This window comes from Belonocnema kinseyi, chromosome 7 (genome assembly GCF_010883055.1).
Source record: "Belonocnema kinseyi isolate 2016_QV_RU_SX_M_011 chromosome 7, B_treatae_v1, whole genome shotgun sequence".
Taxonomy (NCBI): domain Eukaryota; kingdom Metazoa; phylum Arthropoda; class Insecta; order Hymenoptera; family Cynipidae; genus Belonocnema; species Belonocnema kinseyi.
This window is the reverse complement of record NC_046663.1, coordinates 18056704-18076892: the sequence shown is the minus strand read 5'-3', so window position 1 is coordinate 18076892 and position 20189 is coordinate 18056704. Positions and strand designations below refer to the sequence as shown.

General features: G+C 28.3%; 1 protein-coding gene across 1 annotated transcript in view; it reads right to left on the bottom strand.

The window, feature by feature from the left end:
- The window catches only part of LOC117176940 (epithelial discoidin domain-containing receptor 1-like), a 231581-nt gene that overhangs the window by 30791 nt on the left and 180601 nt on the right, over window positions 1-20189 (bottom strand). The window contains exons 5-8 of the mRNA XM_033367344.1: window positions 18049-18228; window positions 10861-10994; window positions 10562-10769; window positions 5331-5426 (exon numbers count right to left, since the gene is read on the bottom strand). Of these exons, the coding sequence (XP_033223235.1) occupies window positions 5331-5426; window positions 10562-10769; window positions 10861-10994; window positions 18049-18228 (618 nt within the window). The remainder of the gene's footprint in view (window positions 1-5330; window positions 5427-10561; window positions 10770-10860; window positions 10995-18048; window positions 18229-20189) is intronic.

The following is a 20189-nucleotide window of genomic DNA, read 5'->3' as shown; positions in this document are numbered from 1 at the left end:
TTATATAATAAAAATTAAAAACCTTAACGGAGGTAGCTCAAATGCTAAGAGGAAGGGATACGCAGAAAAGGTAATTTTTTTATTTCCGAATTTATTCGCAGGTCAGAGTGCTGATATTAAAATGGAAAGTGGTTCACGGAAACGCGTTATCTCTGACAGTTTTTGCTGAATTTTATATTCTTTTATTTATACTTGCCGCTAAAACCGGGAATGCATGTTACAAAATGTGATTGTTTTGCCAACTCGTAACTTTAATGATAAAGCTCTGCAAAATATTTATATACAGGGTGTCCAGAAAGTTACGGACCCCCCAATATTCCCTCAGGTAAAATATTTTTTATTTAGGACCAGGCCTTTCTGAAATTAATTTTTAACGATAAATTCAACGGTTACCTTTAATTTGACCTTTATTATGAATTTTGAGGTCATTTCAAGGTCAATGTTTTTTTGAAATGGAAACCCCCAGTTTTGACATTGGAAATTAATAAAATGGGAGATTTTACGTTCAATATGCATTAAGGCCATAGGTGCAATTTGACCTTAAAGGTCATTCTAAGGCTATTAAAAATTAAACAACGTTCAAACGCCTCTGAGATCAGCAGCTTTTAAAGAATTGCATATCAATGGAAGTTATTTGTTTCAATAATGCGCATTCAACTTTTTCCTTTAATTTCATTTTGACGATGACGTTAAAGGTCATTTCAAGGTCGAATTTTTTTTGCACTGCAAATCCACCTTTTTGATATTGGCATTGTTAAAACAAATGATTTCCATTGATGTAAAATCTCATGAAAAGCTGCTAATCTTAGAGATTTTCGGACTTTGTTTGAGTTTTAATGCCCGAAATGACCATAGTTTTTAATGACCTTTAAGTTCAAATTGAATCTATGACCTTCATTTATATTTGAACGTAACATTTCCCGTTGTATCGATTTCAAATATTAAATAGAAGGGTTTGCACTAAAGAAAATCTGACCTTTAAACGACTTTTAAGGTTATCGTCAAGGTTAAATTCAACGTTACCATTAAATGTGCCTTATTGAAACAAATAAGTTCTATCTATATAATTTTCTTTCAAACGCTGCTGCTTTTAAAGGAGCTCGGACCTTGTTTAAGTTTTAATGACCTTAAAGTGACCTTCAAGGTCAAATGAAACCTATGACCTTAATGCATATTTGAATAGGAAATTTCGCCCTCTATCCATTTACGATGTAAAAAAGGGGTGTTTTCTTGTTTAAAAAAGTTGACCTTGAAATGACCTTTAATATATGTATAAGCTAAAATAAATCATTGCAGCAGTTTAAAGTGCTGCTATTTGAAGTTCTGAAATCTCAAGTTCAGTAGTTTGCAGTACTGCAGTTTGACGTGCTGTAGTTTGGTTTGTTGCTGTTGGAATGCTGCAAGTTGAAGGGACGCCAGTTTAAAGTGTTGCACTTAGAATTGTTGCAACCTGAAGTACTCAGCCCTAAAGATCAGCATTTTGAAGTGTTAAAGTTTGAAAAGCTATGGTTGAAAATGCTGGATTTTAAAATGTTGCAGTTTGAAGTGATACAGTATACGCTGATTGTTTTAAAATGCTGTATTTCGAAATTCTACTGTAATAAACGCTGTAGGTTGAAGTGCTCCTGTTTGAAGTACCGTGGTTTAAGGTGATATAGTTTAAAGTGTTGCAGTTTGTCATGCTTTAGATTAAAGTGCTGCAGTATAAAGTCATGTCGTTTGATGTTCTGCAGTTTAAGGTGCTGTAGTTTAAAATTCTACAATTTAAAGTCCTTTTTAAATTTTAATGTGTTGCTGCTTGTTATTCAGATTTGCAGTGTTCCACTTCAAAGTATTCTACTTTGAACTACTGCAGTTTAAAACACTCTACTTCGATGCACTGTCATTTAGAGTGCTACAGATTGAAGTGATGCAGTTTCAATCTTTTCAAGTTTGAAATGTGGTAGTGAAAACGGTTGTAATTTAAATTGCTGCATTTTAAAGTTTAGGAGTTGAAAATGCCGCAGTTTGAATTAACGCAGTTTAAAGTAATTTTACTTATAGTTCAGGAGTTTCGCATGCTACATTTTAATGTGCTGTGATTGTAAGGTCTGCAGATTAAAATGCTTTAGTTTAAAGTGCTGCAGTCCGAAGTGCCAAAGTTTTAAGTTCTGCTGATTAAAGTGCTTTATTTTTAAGTGCTGCAGTTTGAAGTGTAGAAGTTTAAAAGGCATCAGCTTAAATTGAAGCAGCTTTAAGTGGTACAGCCTAATGTCTTGCTGTTTTAGGTGTTGAAGTTGATATTATGTGGATTAAGGTAAGCAGTTTAAGATATTGCAGTTTGAAATGCTGTACTTTAAATTACAGCAAGTCGAAATGCTGCAGTTTAAAATGCTTCAGTTCAAAATACTGTAATTTGAATTGCGGAAGTTTAAAGCATTGCAGTTTAAATTGCTGCACTTTAAATAGCTGTAGTCTAATTGCTCGGGTTAAAAATGCTGCGGTTTAAATACTACAATTTAAATTGCTGTACTAGAAACTACTGGATTTTTTAGTTCTCCAGTTCGAAGTGCAGATGTTTGAAGTGCTACAGTTATAAGTGCTGCAGCTTAACGTGCTGTAGTTTAAGATACAGCTATTTGAAATGCTGCAGTTTAAAATTCTGTACCTTCTAGTGCGACAGTTTAAAATGTTACAGTTGAAATTTCTGGAATTTGGATTGCTACAGTTTAAAACTTTGCAGTACTGAAGTTGAAGTGTTGTAGTTTGAAATTTTGCAGCTCAAAGTGATGCAATTTGTAGCGCTGTGGTTTAAAATACTGTATTTTAAAATAAAGCAGTTTAAATTGTTGCAGTTTGAAATTCTGTAATTTGAAATGATGCAGGAGCATGTTTAAAGTGCTGCTGTTTAAATTACGGAGAATTCAGTGTTGAAGTTTAAAATTCTGCATTTTAAAAAGCTGCAGTTTAATGCACTTCAGTTGAAAATGTTTCTATAATGTAGTGAAAAATGCTCTACTTTGAAGTACTGAATTTTGAAGAGCGGAAGTTTAATATGCTGCAGTTGGACGCGCTGCGGTTTGAAATGATGTAGTTCACAGTGAATCATTAAAATGTTGCATTTCAAAATGTTGCAGCTTAAAGTGCCGCAGTTCGAAGTGTTACAACCTAAAATGATGTAGTTCAAAGCGCTGCTGTTTGGAATACTGTTGTTTAAAATGTTGTTATTTGAGTTTTGCTAGTTTAAAGTGTGATAGTTAAAATGCTAAAATATTAAGTGCTGCCGTTTAAAATTGATCAGTGTTACAGTTTAATGTAATTTAGTTTGAACTCCTCGAGTTTGAGGTTTCTTCGATTTTAATTTTGGCAGTTTTAAGTACGTCTCTAAAACTGTTGCAGTATTGAGCTTTAAACAGCTGAAATTGAAAGTACTGAATTTTTAAGAGCTGAAGTTTAAAGTGCTGCAGTTTCAAATGATGTAGTTAAAAATTCTTCCATTTGAATTCTGGTAGTTATGATGGTTCAACTTGCTGAAATAAAAAGTGCTACAGCTAAAAAAATTCAGTGTTACAGTTGAAAGTACTTTAGTTTGGAGTCATGCAGTTGGAAGTTCTTCAGCTTAAAGAGCTGTGGTTTTAATTGCTATATCTTAAAATACTGCAGTTTAAGCTGCAGCTTCTTCAAATCCGATAGTTTGAAATGCTGTAGTTTAAGATGCTGTAGTTTGAACTGCCGACAGTTGAAAATGCAGCAGTTTGAAGGGCAAAAGTGGAAGTTTTATGGTTCAAATTGCTGCAGATTTAAATATTGTAGTTTGAAGTGCGGAACCTTAAAGTGCTGTAGTTCAAAATGCTGCAGTTTGAAGATCTACGTTTTAAAATCTTGTAGTTCAAAGTGCACCAGTTGAAAATGTTTAGGTTATAAGTGCTATATTTTGAAGTGCTGTATGTTAAAATGTTGCTGTTAACAAAGCTGCTTTTCAAAATACGGAAGTTTAAACTATCACAATTTAAGTTTCTGCACCTTAAGTTGTTGCAGTTTTTATTACGTCAATAAAAATGTTTCAGTATTGAACTTTAATGTTCTGTAGTTTTAAGTACTGAATTTTGAATTGCGGAAGTTTAAAGTGCTGCAGCTTAAAGTGTTACAGTCTAAAATGCAGCAGTTTAGAGTACTGCTGTTTGAAATGCTGTAGTTAAAAATTCTTCCGTTTGACGTGAGGCAGTTTAAAGTGTGTCAGTTAAAGTTTCTAAAATAAAAAGTACCACAGCTAAAGAAATTTTAGTGTTACAGTTGAAAGTACTGTAGTTTGAAGTGTTACAGCCTAAAATGAACCAGTTGAAAGTGATGCTGTTTGAAATGATGTAGTTAAAAATGCAGCCATTTGAAGTGTAGTAGTTTATTGTGTGGAAGTTTAAATTGCGGAAGTTTAAAGTGTTGCAGTTTAAATTGCAGCACTTTTAAGTGCTACATCTAAAAATTTTGCAGTACTTCAGTTTGAATCGTTGCAATTCATAATTCTCCACTTTGATTGGATGTAGTTTAAAGAATGACAGCTAAAAGTGTTGCAGTGTGAAACGCTGAATTTTAATTTACGTCAGTGTCAAGTGTTAGATCTTGAAGTGCTGCAGTTTGATAAGCAACATTTTAAAGTATTGTAGTTTGAAATGTTGAAATGATGTAGTTTACAACTAACATTCTTTCAAAACCAACTGGTTTCTGTTTGGATTTCTAAATAGAATTTCACCGAAAAAGCACTGCGCCGTTTGTGATGCTGCTAGATTTTGTTTCGATCTTCTAAAACTTCCTACTTGGATTAACAAACTAAATTTGAATTTGTTTCTATTTGAAAATCCAAATAGTTTCACTCAATCAGTATCTCAAATTGCCTGAAAAAGAGACTTATCACGTTTTGTTCGCTGACTTGAACCAGCCACTCAATTCACCTTATTGTTTAAGTTATGCAAAACTTACTAGTCGAATTACAAGATAAGGCATTCGAGGCAGAACTAGGGTGACTTTTAATCTCATTTCCTGGGTAAAGAATGATGTCTCTTATAATTTTCTTAATAAAGTTACTCTCATAGCAAAACTAATTTCAAGTCATACTCTGATGAGATTCACGTTTCTGCCTAATTTTCGAGAATAAAAGCAAATATCACCGAGGCGAGGACGCGGCTACAGGATCTGTGGGAAATTTGCTAAGAGTCTTCTCAGCCGAAACGCTGAAAAAGTTGATGTTCCTCCGGAACGTACTTCCGTCTAGTTATTCTCAGTAGGAAGTACTCAGTAACTTTGTCTATTTGTATGAAAACTGGCTTGTGAGCAAACATAAGTACTTAGTTACCTACTTGTTTGTAAGTTGAGGTCCACATCCTGGTTTTCCCGGATGTCTCCGTTATTACTTTCGGGGAGAGACTCTTCCGTTGCATTCTGGATGAGATTCGCTGAAGCAGAAAATAAATTGCCAATCTAACAATAAATAATGAGTTAAAACTATTTCAGACTAGTATAAAAATAATTTGAGGAAATATTCTGATGTGTAGAGTTCTCAAATAGTCAAAAATTTATGGTGAGCAAATGTATTTGTAGAGCATTTAAGACCATGTAGCGAGAAGGTCACGTGACCAAAAATGGACCTCAATTTTTCTTTCCCAACTTACGTCTAATCTAAAAGAGGTATCGTTCTAAAAGTTTAGGAAATGAAGGAGGAGGCAATAAAGTGCATGTCTCTGATTTTTTCCAGTGAAAATTTTCAAAAAAAATTTTTTTGAAGAAAATAAAACTGGAAGCTATATTGGTACTTTTCTTTTCAAACTTACGTCCATACGAAATAGGATATCGTGTTGAAAATTTGGCACGCTAAATAGAAGGCCAGAAGGAAGGTCTCTCTGTTCCTAAATAATTAGGATTGTAAAAAACGTTATTTTTTTTATTCAGTAATTTGAAGAAATACCGAGCGTGCTGTATAACCCTGCAGGCCAATTTTAAATGCTGTCAATGGGCTAGTCATGAGGTTCATATTTATCAAAGTGAGGCAAAACAACAAAAATCGCTCACGAACGATACACATAAATAATGCAAAAAATATTGTTTGCACATGCAATGCAAATAAAAAAATTTGGTTTGACATTCGCATCAACTGTTTAGGAGCAGCACTATCGCAGTGAGTAGAAAACTTCGAACTTTTACGGGTCTGCGGGTAATACAGATTGAATGATTACCGACACAGAAAGATAGAAGTTAAACTTCTATAAAGCCTAGATGCGTCGGTCGATATTTCTTATTTTCATTAATAAACTTTTTTCTTCCCTCAACTCTGTGCCTTGTCAAAAATGTTCGTTTAATATTTATTAATATTTTTGGAAAATTTTTTCCGCGTTAACAAACTTTTATTTTTGAATATGAGTGAAAAAATATTCATCTAAGGACTGCCTTGATCAGCTGGTCCTCTTGCTACATGGCCTTACGAGAATTTCAAGCATTTATTTTTTAAATAAATACAGGGTGGTTTTTTAAATTAAAGAAATAAATTTTTGGCCTTGTTCTGTTTATTTTACGATTCTTAAACATTTTTCACGGTCAAAAAATTTAAAAAACCGAAAACTAAAGCTAAAAAAATGTTCTATTTGAGGTAATATAAACTGAGCTGCGAATAAAATCATTTGCAATGCTCTGAATTAAAAAAATCAATCAATAAACTTCTAAATTTTCAAAATCATATAATTTTAAGGAATTTTAAGCTGGAAACATTAAAAATTGAAATTTTGGTAACTGAAAATTTCTTAAATTAGCAATGCCATTATTTTCATTTTAAATAGTTTAAACGTTGTTGAAAAGCTTCTAAAGTTTATTTCAAAATCTTGATGAATCTAGAAGTTGTTTTCAATTTATTAATTGAATTTTTCCTACAATTTTGAGAAAATGCTGCAAATTTCAGAAAATGTCTTTGAAATTGTTATGTATAAATAACAAATTCAACATGTATTGCTTGTATACAAAATTTAACAATATAATTTTTTGTGTTTATTCGTTGTGGTCCAAATATGGTCGTTGGATTCTTGTTTTTAAAACGAGTTTGTATCAATTTGATTATTGGACGTTACATAGGATTTTTCATTTGGATTTTGATCTAATTTAAATTTCTTACAAAGTAAAAGTTTTTCAAATAGAACAATTAAAATTCTAACGTTAAAAAATTTTAAGGAAGTTTGAAAGATTTCAGTCTTTCTACTTAAGAAAATTCAGCTTAAAATGGTTTAATTTTAAATATTTGTTTTAAATTGACTTGTCTTAAATGAAAATTCAAATATTAATTAAAATTCAATAATTAATATTTTTCTTAGTTTAAAAATTTCAAATTGAATGGGTTAAAAATTAAATATTTTGGACTGAAACAATATTTTCAATTTACTGAAAGCCTTCAAACAAAAAATATTATTATCCACTCATTTTTAGGTCAAAGATAGTTTATAATGTTTCATTCAGACGATCAAATTTTTTCAACGACTGAGAATTTTAATTTGAAATCGTTTAATTTTTAACATTAAAATCTAAAAATTCTTAAATTTTGAACTGATTTAAAATCGTTTTCTCAAATCATTTTTTTGTTCAAATTTTTAATACTTACAGTACAGATATATTAAAAAATTTATTTATTTTGTTTATTTATTGAAGAAAATGGGTTTTTATCAACAATTTTCAACTTAAAACGCTTTTAATTTTTTAAGTTTTCATGACAGTATTTCAAATTTGTTTACATTGAAAATGTAAGCTTAAAAATAAAAATCTAAAATGGATAATTTTTTAAGCAAAAGCTTTTTGAATTAGACATTGTAAAATTAATAATAGCACTATTGAAAACAGATAAGAATTTAACTAATTATTTTTAAAACTGTTGATGATTCATAATTTGATGAAAGATAATTTTAGTTGACAAAAATTTCTTTTTGTTCGAAATTAATTTATTTTGTTGAAAATGACGTTTTTTATTTAAAAACGAATTGTTTCAACTGAAAATTTTACTCGCACATGTTTGGCTTAAAAATTTTCTCTTCAGTTGAAAGACGATAAAATTATTTGGTTTGAAATTTCTGCATTTTATAGAAATTTTGAATTTGTGGGAGAATATTTAAGGTTCTTGGTGACCAATTCCTCTTTCCGGTTAAAAAATCCTTCAAAAATTCAAATACTTGGTTGAAAATTTATGTATTTTCAAGATGATTCGTTTTTATGGTGAAAAACTAGTCCCCTTGCTTAAAAAACAGCTCTTTTCTTTAAAAATAAAATATTTTGTTCCTTTTTGAATACTTTTTTGCAAATTTTTTTTTCAAATTGTTCATTGTATTAAAAATTCATCTTGTTAGATGAATATTTGACTATTTTGTGAAAATTTTTTTTTTTACAATTGTTTTTTTTGTCTGAAAATGTAAATATTCCATTTTCGTTTGTAAACTTATATTTTAAATTAAAAAGCGTAATTGAAACGTAATCTTTTTTGGTCAGAAATTTAACTTCTTGATAGAAATTTAAACTGGTATTTTTAAGTTTATCTTTTTGGTTCAAGATCCATTTCTTTGGTTAACAATTTAACTTTTTGTCAACAATTGGTTTTATTTTTGTTTAAAAATTACCTTTTTTTAAACTTTAAATGTAAATATCTGATTTTTGGTTAATTATTTATCTTTCTTTGTTAAAAATTCCAATATTTCGTCAAACATTAATCTCTTTTAGTCGAAAATTCAAGTACTTTGTTGTAAATTTATTTATATCGTTAATAATACGTTTTTTTGTAAAAATTATTCTGTTTTTTTTTAATTAACTTTTTTCTTGAAAATACAAATCTTTGGTTGAATTTTAAACTCACTTCTTGCAAATTAATTTTTTTTAAACATACATCAATTTTTGGTTGCCCATTGATTTTTAATACTAAAAATTAATCTTCTGGATTGAAAATGTATGTATTTTGTTGAAAATAATGTTCTTTGCTCTAAGTTTAACTTCTTGGTAGAAATTTGAACTAAGTTTTTAAAAAATTTTCTTTTTGCTTTAAGATCCATCTCTTTGGTTAACAATTTAACCTTTTGTTGACAATTTGTTTTATTTTTGCCTAAAAATTAACTTTTTTCAAACTAAAAATGTAACTATTCCATTTTTGATTAAATATTGACCTTTTTTAGTTAAAAATTCTAATATCTTGTTAAAAATTGATTTTTTTATCCTGAAAATTAACTTTTTGGTTGAAAATTAAACTATTTTGTAAGAAAAATAAACTATTGCGTTAACAATTAAACTCGTTATTTAAAAAGTAAACTATTTTGTTGTCCACTGTTTTTTAAATTATTTTTTTTACTGGAAATTTAACTATTCTATTTTTGATTGTAAAATTACAATGATCTTTCCAAGTTAAAAATTCAACTCTTTGTTACAAAATTTTTGTTTTTTGTTTAGAAATTTGGTCTATTTTGGTTAAAAATTCAGCATTTCGCTTAAAAATTTATTTCTCTGGTTGATAATTTGAATACATTTTTGTCAAAATTCGATAACTTATTTTTTCGAAAATTTATATTTTTTATTGAACATTTTATTACTTGGTTAAACTACTTTGTGACAACTTTATTTTTTTTTTGTAAGATTCATGGTTATAGTAAGAAGTTATGTTTTTGCTTGAAATTGTAATTTAAACAAAATCCAATTCATTTTTTATGGTTGAAAATTGATTTTGTTAATTAAAAATTCAAGTGTACCTTTTTTCTCTAAAAACGTATTTTTTGTTGCAAATTCAACTATTTCTGGTAGAAAATAATTGCTTCAAGAAAAATCAACTTTTTGTTTAAATTCAGATACGTGGTTAAAAATTGTACTGTTCTGTTATACATTTATTTTTGTTTTTACTAGTTTATTATTTTATTTCAAACTTCATTCAATTGTTTGAAAATTTAACTAGTTCTTTAAAGATCATTTATTTTTTGAAAACCATTTTTTGTTAAAAATAATTAAATTCTTTTTTTACCACTGAAAAATAATTTTTTTAATTGAAAGTTCAAGTTTTCCTTTTTTCAAAGCCGATTTCTGGTTTAAAATCATGATTTTTGACGGAAAACTAATTTTTTTTTATTATCAACTACTTGGTTGAAAGTTGAACTGCTTTATTAAAGATTCACTCTTGTTTTTGATGATTCATTATTTTAGTTTCAAATTCATCTGCTTGATTAAAAATTGAACTACTTTGTTTGAAAATAAATTTTTGTTATGAAAAATTTTTTTTTTTAGTTTAATTCAAATAATTTGGGTTGAAAATTCATCTTTCATTCTTAAAAATTGAACTGATCAGTTCAAAATTGAACTACATTAAAAATTAATTTTTTTGTCTGAAATTAATACAAAAATGAGATAATCAATAAATATTTTTTGAAATTTCAAGGCATTAACTTTAAAATCATTATTATAGAATTTATATTTTATAATAATTTAATTTTAATTGTTTGAAAATATTTAATGATTTCTGCTCATTATTATAATAACTAAAATTTTTATTTTCAAGAGTATTATTAAAATATTAATTAAATGAAAAATCACTCACTTTTAAACGTGACTTCGCTGATCATAATCCACCTGGCAGCGAAGAAAAGGTGAAACTTGACGAATTGCCCCACTTTTTCATGTAGATTGATTGAAACATTTCGAGCGTTTTCTAAAATGTTATCAGGGATATAAGAATACGAAATTGGGTCTTCCTCTATTTCAAATTCGCCACTTTCACTGAACCAAACTTCAGCCTTTGAGAAAACCTGCTCAGATTAAATTATTGATTAATTTTTGTCGTCAATTAATAATTAAGTTTACAAAAGAGATATTTTTTGCCCATTGAAGATATCTCACCTGAACGTCCCTTGAAAAAAAATTGTTGGTATAAATGTGCACAGCATGGAAAACTCTCAGATCGTCGAACTGGAAAATGAGCTCAACAAAGTTGGCAGAAAACGTATCACGCATCCAGGCCACCCAGCCTTTACCTATAGAGCCCTTATTAATTAATAACTATAATTTCAAATTTACTTTTTTTAAAGAGTGGAATTTAGGGTAAGTGAGTGGAAACTAGGGATGGAGAAAAGGGGGTGGGGGTATAGGAAATTAGGGGAAATAAAGGAAGCAAGCTCGATGCTGGATCAGGAAACCGGGAAAACCGGGAAATGACCGGGAAAACCGGACAATGACCGGGAATATTATGAGACCGGGAAAACCGGGAAATGACCGGGAATTTCATGAGATCGGGAAAAAGCGGGAAATGACCGGCAATTTATTTTTTGACCGGGAATTTTACAAATTTTCAGAAAAAGAAAACAGTCCGACTTCGATTTCAACCGTTCTTTTAACAATTAGTTAAATTGTGATCTTTTTGAATTATGATTTCATTCAGTTTAGAATGCGTAATTCGAAAATCTTCATGTTTAAAAATTTTCCACTTCAGATTTTTGAGCGTACATTATTTTAATTAATAGAATTTTAAAATGCGGTTTTAAAGACTTAAACAATTAAAAATTAGAAGCGTTTCAAATCAAATTATTAAACCATGCAATTTGAAAATTTTCAATTGGGAAAAAGAAAAATTACAAATTTATTGTTTTATTAAAAAAATTTTAATTTGTAAGTAAAATTGTGGAATTTTGATATATAAATAACACTTGAACACCTATTAATCTTAGAAAAATGTACATTTTGGCAGATTTAGAAAAAAAACTCAGATGCTTTTTAAGAATTTTAACAGGCTTCTAAGAATAATAACATTTCTTGAGATCGCTAGGAAAATTTTAAATAATTTTTTATTTTAAAAGATTATTATAATTTCAAATAACTTTAACAAATATTTTTAAGTTTTTAAAGACTTTAAATAATATTTTTAAATTTGAAAAATTTGCAGCAACATGCAGATGTTTCAAAATCTTGAATCTTGGAACAGGATATTTCCAATCATTTACAAATTTATAGTTGGAACTCGAATTTATCCAGAATGATAATAATTCTTAATTGGAAATGAGAATATTGAAATTTTAACCAATTTCGAGCTAGTACTGGAAATTTTCGAAAAAGAACAAAATTCTGAATTGAAATAGGAAATTTTTCCGAAGAATTGTAATTCTGAGTTGACGCAGGACATTTTTAAATTTTAACCAATTCTGAGTTGAAACTGGTATTTATCCAAAAAAATTATAATTTTCCTGGAACATTTTTAAATTCCTTGATTCATTATTCTATTTAGTGCATTGCAAATGATAACGCGGACTTATATTTTTGAAAATAAATCTGAATCTTCGAACTTTACAATTTATAAAAGTTTTCAACTGAAAATTAAAAATGATTTTTTATTTTAAAATATTACTAGAAATTCGAATAACTTAAAAAGACATTTTGAAGTAGTGAGAAACTAATAATATTTATGAATTGAAAAAAATTTAAAACAACATGTAGATGTTTCAAGATCTTCCAATAAAATTTCAAAAAATTTTAACGACTTTTAAACTATTTAAAATAAATATAATTTAGCTTGTAATTTGAACTGAGAATTTTCAATTATTGACAAATTTATAGTGGGAACTAGGATTTATTGAGAATATTAATAATTCTGACTTGGAACCGGAAATTTTTCCGAAGAATTGTAACTCTGAGTTGACGCCGGAAATTTTTCAAATTTTAACCAATTCTGAGCTGAAACTGGTATTTATTTAAAATAATTATAATTTGTCCTGGGAAAGGGAAATATTAAATTTAAATAAATTGTGAGCTGGAACAGAGAATTTTTTTGAATACTTAATTCTAATTCTAACTTGAAACGAGAAATTTTCGAAAAATTTAAATGATGAATTGGAACAGGGAACTTAAAAAAATTATAATTCTTACAATTAGTTGATATGGAGAATTTTTGATAAAATTTAAAATTCTGAATTTGATCAGTGAATTTATCGAAAAGAATTAAGAATCCGGATTTAAAAAGGGAATTTTCAGTATTTAACCAATTTTGAGCTGGAATCAGAATTAAAAATTGGTTGAAATGGTATCATTTTAAAACTTTTTAAGTTCCTTTATTGATTATTCAATTTTTGCATTGACAATGATAACGCGGATTCATATTTTTGAAACTAAATCTGAATCCTCGAACTCTGCAATTTATAAAAGTCTTAAACTGAAAATAAAATATGATTTTTATTTTGAAAGATTATTTAAAATTCGAATAATTTAAAAAGATACTTCGAAGTAGTGCAAAACTTTTATTAATTTGTATAAATTAAAAAAAATTTGAAACAGCATGTAGACGTTTCAAGATCTTGGAATAAAATTTCGAAGAATTTCAAGGAATTTTAAACTATTTAAAATAAAAATAATTTAGCTTGTAATTTAAACCGAGAATTTCCAATCATTTACAGATTTATAGTTGGAATTGGAATTTATCCGGAATAATAATAATTCTGACTTGGAACAGGAAATTTTTTCGAAGAACTGTAATTCTTTTTTAAATCTCAACCAATTCTGAGTTGAAGCTGGTATTTATTTAAAACAATTATAATTTTTCCTGGAACAGAGTTTTTTCCAAATGATTAATTTTAATTCTATGTTAAAAGGAAATATTTGCAAAAAAAATTAAAATTGTGAACTGGAATAGGAAATTTTACAAAAAATTCTAATTCTTAGTTAAAACGATATATTTTCGTAAAGCATTAAAATTCTAAATTTAACCAAAGAAGTTTTAATTTTCCACTAATTCTGAGTTCGAACTGGAATTTATCGGGAAGGATAACAATTCTCCATGGAAAATTGAATTTTTTAAACGAAATTATTATTTTGGGTTTAAACGAGATATTTCCGAAAAAATTTAAATGATGAATTCAAAAATGGATTCACACGAAATGTATAATTCTTACAATTCGCTGACATGGAGAATTTTCGGAAAGAATTAAAATTCTGAATTTAACAAGTGAATTTATCGAAAAGAATTAAAAATCTGATTTTAAACAGGGAATTTTCAATATTTAACCAATTCTGAGCTGGAATTAGAACTTAAAATTGCTTAAAATGGCATACTTTTATTTATTTAACTTTCATTTCATACGTGTAAATTATTAAGCACTTGAAAAAAAAATTGTTTAATGAAACAACTTTTAAACTTGAATTTTTAAAGATTAAAATTCAAGAGTTTCACATTGAGTTCTTCGATTCGCAGTTCAGTTTTTATTATTTCGAATGGAACAACTTTTAGATTTATTGTTCGATTTTAAAAATTTTATTGACCGTGAAAAGCTTTTGAGAACCGGGAAATGACCTGGAATTGTTTTCATTGATTAAAATGGCCACTTTGCGGGAGGGAAAGTAGAGAAAAGTGGAAGAGAGAAAGTAGGGGTTATGAAGGAAAATAGGGGTAGGGGAATTAGGAAAAATGATGAGAAGTAAGGTAAGTGGGAGTAGAGAAAGGACGAGAAATAAGGGAGAGGGAAAAGAGGGGAAGTAAAAGAAGGAAAGTTGAGAAAGTGAGAGAAAATAAGAGAAGTCAAAGTAGGGGAGATAAAAGGAGACAAAGTAAGGGAAATGAGTAGATGAGATGAAAATCAGGAAAAGTAAAGGAAAATAAAGCAAGAAAAAATAGTACAAGTAATGGGATAAAAAGTAAAGGAAATAAGGGGATATGAGGGGAAGTTAAAAATGAAAGTGAAAGGGAAATAAGAGCGAAAAAATAATGGAGTTGAGGGGAAATAAGGCCAGGAAAAGTAGGAGAAATGACTGAAAACGATAAGAGAAAAAGCAGAGGTAATAAGAAGAGGGGAAGTATAGGGAACAAGAAGAGAGTGAGTGAGAAAAGTGATGGAGAATAAGCAAAGGAGATGCAGGGGCAGTAGAAAAATAAGGGGAAATTGCCCAACGAAATTAGGGTAAGTGAGGAGAAATAAGGAGAAGAGAAGTAGAGGAAATAAAGGGATATGCGTAGAGGGAAACTAATGGTGGCAAGGGGAACTGAAACAAGGAAGAGTATGGAAAGTGATCAAATAAAAAGTGGGAGAATCTAGGCGGGGGGGGGGGGGGGGGGGGATCAGGAGAGTTGTGTGTAAAATGATGAGAAATAAGGAGATGTTTAGCTGCAAACTTTAAAGGAAATGAGGGGAGGCGAACTAGTTGCAGTAGGCCAAATAAGGGGAAATTGCCTGATGGATGTGGGACAGTGATTTGGAATGAGAGATAAGAATGTAAGGGGACATAAGGGGAGGGGATGTAGAGTTAATTAGAGAATATAAGTGGAGGAGAAGTAGCGAAAACTAAGGGAGAGTAATGGAAGCTAGAAGAAATGAGGAAAGGGAAAGTAGGAAGTGTGACGGAAAATAAAGGAAGAAGAAATATGTGGAAGCTGGAGAGAGGGTGTAAGTAAAGTGATGGGGAATAAGGGGTGGGGAGATGATGGAAAATAAGACGATAGTAAGCAGGTAAAGAGAGGGAAAATACAGTGAGTGGAGGTAGGTGCGGTAGGGGAAATGAAGTGAAATTGGGTAGAGGAAGTAGGAGTGAAAAAAAATCATCTCTTTAATTTCTCTTTTACAAATAAAGAATTCTTAATCAAAATCTATCAAATTAAAGCCAGGTTTCAAGATTTAGAAAAACAATTTTGAAGTTTCTCAAAGTTTAAAGAATAATTTAAGTCAGTTTATAATATTTTTAAAAATTCATCTCTTTTAGTAAAAATTGAATTTTTTTGTAAAATTTTCAACTGTTGGAGTCTTTTTGATAAAAAATTGATCTTTTTGATTAAAATTCAGCTATTTGGTGGAAAATTCGACTATTTTCTTATGAACTTAAAATAGTTTGTTAAAAAATGCTAAAATTTTATTTCATATTTTCGTGTGAAAAATAAAGATGTTTTGTAGAAAATAAATTTCATTTCAAACAAATTTCATCTTAATAGTAAAGATGAAAATGTTTGAAAGTAGTTTTTTTCTGGTTGTGAATTTAAATATTTTTTAGAAAATTCTTCCTTTGAGATGAAAACTTATTCTTTCTGTAAAAAATGCAACAGTTTGAAAATTAATACTTTCTGGTTGAGAAATCAACTAATTTCTTGAAAATTCATTTTTTTCTCAAAAATTTATATCTTTTAGGAAAATAATCTTCCTGGTAAAAAATTCATCTATTTAGTTAAAAATTTAATTATCAGGTTGAAAATAGACTAGTTCGTTGAACATTCAGATTTTCGTGTTAATTCAAAATTCCTCTTTTTCGTTTTCAAATTTCATTATATTTTTTTTAAAGGAATGAATTTTTTTGGTAGAAAATTAATTCGTTTGATAGGAAATTCAATCATTTTGTTGAAAATAGAATGCTTGGTAGAAAATTCATATTTCTGTTTGAGAAAATTTAAATTTTTGTAAAATAATTCTAATGTTTTGGTGAAAATTTAATCTTTTTCGCAGATATATTTTTGTGTTAAAAAATTAATACGTTTTGCAGAAAATTAATTTTTTTTATGATAATGCTATCTTTTTTAGTTAAAAATGCAAAGTTTTCGAACTTATTTTTTTTTGTTGAACATTCAATTACTTTGTAGAAAATTCTTCTCTTTTTATGAAAATATATAATTTTTTCTTTTAAAATACAACAGGTTAAAAACTAATCTGTTTTGGTTGAGAATTCAACTATATTGTTAAAAATTCTTCTATTTTGTTTGTTTAAAAAATTCAACTTTTTTCAGGAAATTATTCTTCGTATTATAAAATTCATATATTTAAAAAAAATTTAATTATTTGGCAGAAAATTGAGTAGTTTGCTAAATATTAATATTTGCGTGTTAGAAATTATAATATTTTGCAGAAAAATTTTTTTTCGATAAAAATGTAACCTTTTTTGGTTAAAAATGTAAACGGTTAAAATATAATTTTTTTGTTTGATGAGAATTCAAGTAATCTGTAGAAAATTCCTCTTTTGGTTTGAAATTTCATCTTTTTTTTAAGAAATTAATTTCTTTTGTATAAGATTCATCTCTTTGGTTGGAGATCAAATTATTTGGTTGAGAATAGACTGTTTCATTGGAAATGAATATTTTCGTATTATAAAATTTAAATATTTTGCAAAAAGATTCTTCTGTTACGATCACTATTTCATTTTTTTGAATTAAAAATGCAACTCATCAAAAATTCGTTTTCTCATTTTAAAATTCATTGATTTTTAGGAAATTAATCCTATCTTAGGAAAATTCATCTTTTTCATTGAAAAGTGAAATATTTGATTAAAAATTGACTAAATTTTTCGAAACGTCGTATTTTTGTGTTAAAAAAATTAATTTTTTGTAACAAATTCTTCTGTTTTGATAAATATTCCATCTTTCTTAGTTAAAAATAGACCTAGTAATGACTTAATCTTCTTTGAATCAGGATTAAACTTTTTTTTTTAAAATTCGCCTTTTTGGATCAGCCTATTTTCCATTTAAAATTGGAACATTTTTCATTTTTCGTTGAGAATTTAATTTCTTTTGTGGTCGCACATGCAACTATATGGCAACTTGTTTTTTATGGTTTTGACTTAACTCATCATAAATCTTAAAAAATTTTGGTTAAATTTTGTGTAGAATCTTATAAAAATTAGATTTATCTAACCTTGCCAACAAACAAACAATGCTTAAAAAATAAATACATATTCGAAGTTTTTATTTTGTCTTAAAAATAGGGTTTCCCCTAAAATCTGATAATAGCAGTAATAAAAAAAAATTAGTTTCATTTTGACATGTAGAAGCTGGTTATAGAGTCTGCGAGTGATTAGTTAAAACATTAATTTGCTAGCATTTAATAAATAATTATCTGACACTGTTTTTGTTACCGAAGTTACTGCTCATCAATAAATTCTCGCGATTGCTAATTTTAAACTAACTCATAGGAAGACCGAATAAGTGGCAGTTATTGTTGGTGACCTAATAATGTCGAAGCATTGAGGGTAACTGGATCAGTGAGCATTTGGAAGTGACTGGTGATGAAGGATTAGTTGGTTAATTAAGTATCTATGTGGGAAATAGAAAGCTGTGCATCAGTGCTGCATTAGAATTACCTCTTCCATATCCGGTATCCATCCTGTAATTATCGGCACCGATCTCTCCATCAATCAGACGACCTAGGCCATCTGAGAGCATGCCATTTTGCCTAGTTCCATTTTGCCTAGTTCCATCATAGGAACTGTCGCTGAGTTCAGGCATTGGCGAATCCGGAATAGTATAACTCACCACACCACCTAAACAGACAAGTGAGTACATGGAGCCAATGAAAGAATATCTGAATCTACGGCTGGTGTGGAGCTTATGCGCTATTTGGATAAGGAAGGCAGCATTAGGGATTTATTTATATTATGCAGCAATTTTTAAAATATTTTTTTTATTCCTTCTTTTTGATTCAACTGCATTTACCAGGAATTCACTAAAATTTAAGAAATTGGAAAAGATCCTCATATTTACCAGGAATTCATTGAAATTCTTTGAAATTGAAAACAGGGTTCTAGTACTTACTAGGAGTTTATTGACATTCTTTCAAATTGGAAACGGGTTCCCTAATAATAACCAGGAATTCATTGAAATTCTTTGAAATTGAAAACAGGGTTTTAGTACTTATTAGGAGTTCATTGACTTTCTTTCAAATTGGAAACGGGTTCCCTAGTATTTACCAGGAATTAATTAAAATTTTTAGAACTTGGAAACGGGATACAAATATTTACCAGGAATTCATTAAACTACTTTTGAATTGAAAACGAAATCCTAATATTTACCATGAATTCATTGAAATTCTTCGAAATTGGAAACGGTATTCTAATATTTACCAGGAATTCATCAAAATTCTTTCAAATTGGAAAAGATTCTAATATTTATCAGGAACTCATTAGAATTATTTAAAATTGGAAACGGGATCCTAATATTTACCAGGAATTCAATAAATTCTTTTAAATTAAAAACGAAATCCTAATATTACTTGGAATTCATTGAAATTCTTCGAAATTGGAAACGGAATCCTAATGTTTACCAGGAATTTTTCAAAATTCTTTCAAATAGGAAAAGATCATAATATTTATCAGGAACTCATTAAAATTCTTAAAAATTGGAAACGGGATCCTAATATTTACCAGGAATTCAATAAATTCTTTTAAATTGGAAACGGGATCCAAATATTTACCAGGAATTCATTGAAATTCTTTGTAGTTCGGAACGTGATCCTATAATTTACCAGGACCTCATTTAAATTCTTTAAAATTGAAGACGTGATTCTAATATTAAACAAGAATTCATTGATCAATTAAAAAATACATAAATCTACGGAAGGTGTGAAGCTTATCCACTATTTGGATAGGGAAGGCTAACTCAAGACCTTATTTATGTTTTGCAACAAATTTTTTCTATTTTTTTCTCATCCCCTATTTTTGGTTTAAATGTCCAAAAAAATTATCTCCATCTTTGATTGAAATCGGTTAGTACCAAGGCGTTTTTCAAATATCATGGTGTTTTCTGTTGATTTAACTTCTTGAAAAAGCATTGTTTTCTTGATCTGTGATCAAGAAAGTATTCTTCATTATTGCTAATTGAGTGTTTCGTGTAATATTACGATAAATGATCACAATAAAAAAAAATTTCGTTTGAAAAAATAATTATGAATTAATAAGTATTTACTTTATAATTATTTTTTAAACTCGATTCTAATTTTTTAAACAATTTCAATTTAATCAAAGAATTGCTTTCTGGTCGAAATGGTAAAATAGGTGCAAAGTATAGCTGTCATGAGTCTTATAAATAATTTGAAGAATACTATTATTTGCTTGGATCATTTTTAAATTGTTTGAAGAATACTTTTATGTTAAAATAAATAAATCATTACAGAGTAATAAAATGTCTTTAAAATTTTTTCAACAAAGTATATTATCTTATGTATCTTTTCGGTTATTTATTATCGTTATTTAAAAAGTTCTCATTGTTCAAACTATGGACAATTGTTTAAATAATTAATTTTTTCTGAAAATTATTATTATTATTATTGAATTAATTGAATTATTTAACCAATTGTTTTAGTAGAGAAATCATTTAAAATATAAAAATTACTTGAATATTATGCATAGACATATCTTAATTTTTACGAATTCTGTAAAGATATGTGTGATACATAACTGAATAATTTAGTTTTATTTTTTCTGATAAGAGAAAATATTTATTCTCA